We start from the raw sequence: 2007 nt of genomic DNA, 5'->3' as shown, positions 1-2007 counted from the left end.
AACGCGGTAGCAGAGTATGTGCCAGGTAAACAGTTGGTAGTACCCAATACCCTATCACACAGTCCACTGAGGTCTACAGAAGACATCTCGAGAGAGGTTGACATTTTTGTTGACTGTGTAATGGCTAATAAGCCAATGTCCGACTGTAGGCTACAGAGAATTCGCACAGCCACAGCAGAGAATCCGGTACTACAGAAAGTGGTTAATCTGACCAGGTCTGGATGGCCCGACCGCGAGAAATCAGTGCGCGCTGACCTTCGCATGTATTTCGTGTCGTGCAGTGAATATTTGATGTCACATGGTCTTCTGCTATGTAGAGATAGAATCGTCATGCCAGAAGTGCTGAGAGCAGAGACACTCGAGGCTATACACAGTGGTCACTTGGGGCTGAATAAGTGTCGAGCCCGAGCAAACATGTCAGTTAGGTGGCCTGGGATATCACGCGACATCGATCGTACTGTCCGGCGTCCATGTAAATTATGTAGGGAGCATAGACCCACACAGAGATGCGAACCGCTGAAACCAACCACATTGCCAGATCGTCCGTGGCAGAGGATTGCGGCCGACCTGTGCGAATTGAAGGGCAACCAGTACTTAATAGTCAAGGACTATTATTCGCGATACTTGGAGATCGCTCACCTGGATACGATCAGCAGTGCACAGGTGATAGGCAAGTTGAAGAACATATTCGCCCGATGGGGGGTACCGGAAGTGTTTGTGTCGGATAACGGTGGACAGTTTAAATCGGACATATACAGGTACAACGTCGAACAACTGTGATAACCCGTTCGCACCCATAACCGTTTTACAGTCCCCCGTACTCACGACAAGGGGTTTACCCAGGCTTATAAAGGTGTTTCGCTATATGAAAAGGGCGTGGTATGTCTTCATTGAACCATTCTACATTCTACGTTATCATTCTACACACAGTATTCACAGGGTAGAAAACACAAAGGGAAACGATGAAGGGGAAGTTGTACGCGTGTGGTTCAACGCATATGTCTAATTTATTAATAACATATAGCGGCAGCATTATTATACAAAGACGGAATAAAGAAAACGTAAGATGACAGTTCAGAGCAATAAGAGATAGGATGAAGAGATGGACCGGCTTATTGTCTGAAAGCCGGTGTACACCATACATGCACGCCCAAACTAATAAACACAAGGGCGGCCCTGACACGCCTGTACGCAAAAATAGAGAAAGAGTGTCTGGCATCCGTCTGGGCGTGTGAGAAATTTGACCGATACGTCGTTGGAGTGGAGACGTTCAAGTTGATTACGGACCACAAGCCACTGGTGTCATTAATAAACACGCAGGACTTCGACCGCACACCACTGAGATGTCAACGTTTGTTAATGCGTCTATTGAGATTCAACGCGGTAGCTGAGTATGTGCCAGGTACACAGTTGGTATTACCCGATACCCTATCACGCAGTCCACTGAGGTCTACAGAAGACACCTCGGGAGAGGTTGACATTTTTGTTGACTGTGAAATGGCTAATAAGCCAATGTCCGACTGTAGGCTACAGAGAATTCGCACAGCCACAGCAGAGGATCCGGTACTACAGGAAGTGGTTAATCTGACCCAGATGAGAGACCGGATACCAGAGAAGCGTCGCCTGAGAGGTGTTGATCCTGCCCGCTAAGCGCGAATCTTGCGCGCAGTTCCGCGGCAAGGCGCACGCGACTGCGGGAACGTCCTACGAAAGTATCACGCGCTGGCAGCTTCTGATTTGTGCGCCAAATCGAAAGGCCGACGCACGGATCAATTGCTGCCAGCGAACAGTCTCGAATTTTAGCGGGTCTAATTCACTAGCAAACATATGCACACGCCATCGCGCAGGTCTAATAACGATGTTTCACGTGACGTCATAGATCAGGTCACGTGTATTTGTTATGTGTTGTGGTTGGCAGAAGCGAAGCGTGCTGCTTGACATTTACAGATGAAGGACCACATGTTCTGATAGAAAGCACTGTTTATGTAGTGCACGTACACGTGTGTG

At 48.4% G+C, this 2007-nt stretch overlaps 2 protein-coding genes across 2 annotated transcripts in view; one reads left to right on the top strand and one right to left on the bottom strand.

Moving 5' to 3' along the window:
- LOC106821065 (sulfotransferase family cytosolic 1B member 1-like) overlaps positions 1-104 on the bottom strand; it is an 8035-nt gene extending 7931 nt beyond the window's left edge. The window contains exon 1 of the mRNA XM_014825707.1: positions 44-104. Within this exon, the coding sequence (XP_014681193.1) occupies positions 44-104 (61 nt within the window). The remainder of the gene's footprint in view (positions 1-43) is intronic.
- Positions 105-120: 16 nt separating this feature from the next.
- On the top strand, positions 121-780 carry LOC106821064 (uncharacterized protein K02A2.6-like). Its single transcript, XM_014825706.1, has one exon. It carries the CDS (start codon positions 121-123, stop codon positions 778-780), a length of 660 nt encoding a protein of 219 aa, XP_014681192.1.
- The last annotated feature ends 1227 nt before the right edge of the window (positions 781-2007 follow it).

The sequence above is a fragment of the Priapulus caudatus genome, unplaced genomic scaffold, assembly GCF_000485595.1.
Source record: "Priapulus caudatus unplaced genomic scaffold, Priapulus_caudatus-5.0.1 Scaffold58, whole genome shotgun sequence".
In the NCBI taxonomy this organism is placed as follows: domain Eukaryota; kingdom Metazoa; phylum Priapulida; class Priapulimorpha; order Priapulimorphida; family Priapulidae; genus Priapulus; species Priapulus caudatus.
The sequence above is the reverse complement of the archived record's forward strand: the minus strand, read 5'-3'. Positions and strand labels throughout refer to the sequence as shown.

Excerpts from the sequence above, each read along its gene's own strand:
- LOC106821064 (XM_014825706.1), top strand. The coding sequence starts at position 121 with ATGGCTAATAAGCCAATGTCCGACTGTAGGCTACAGAGAATTCGCACA.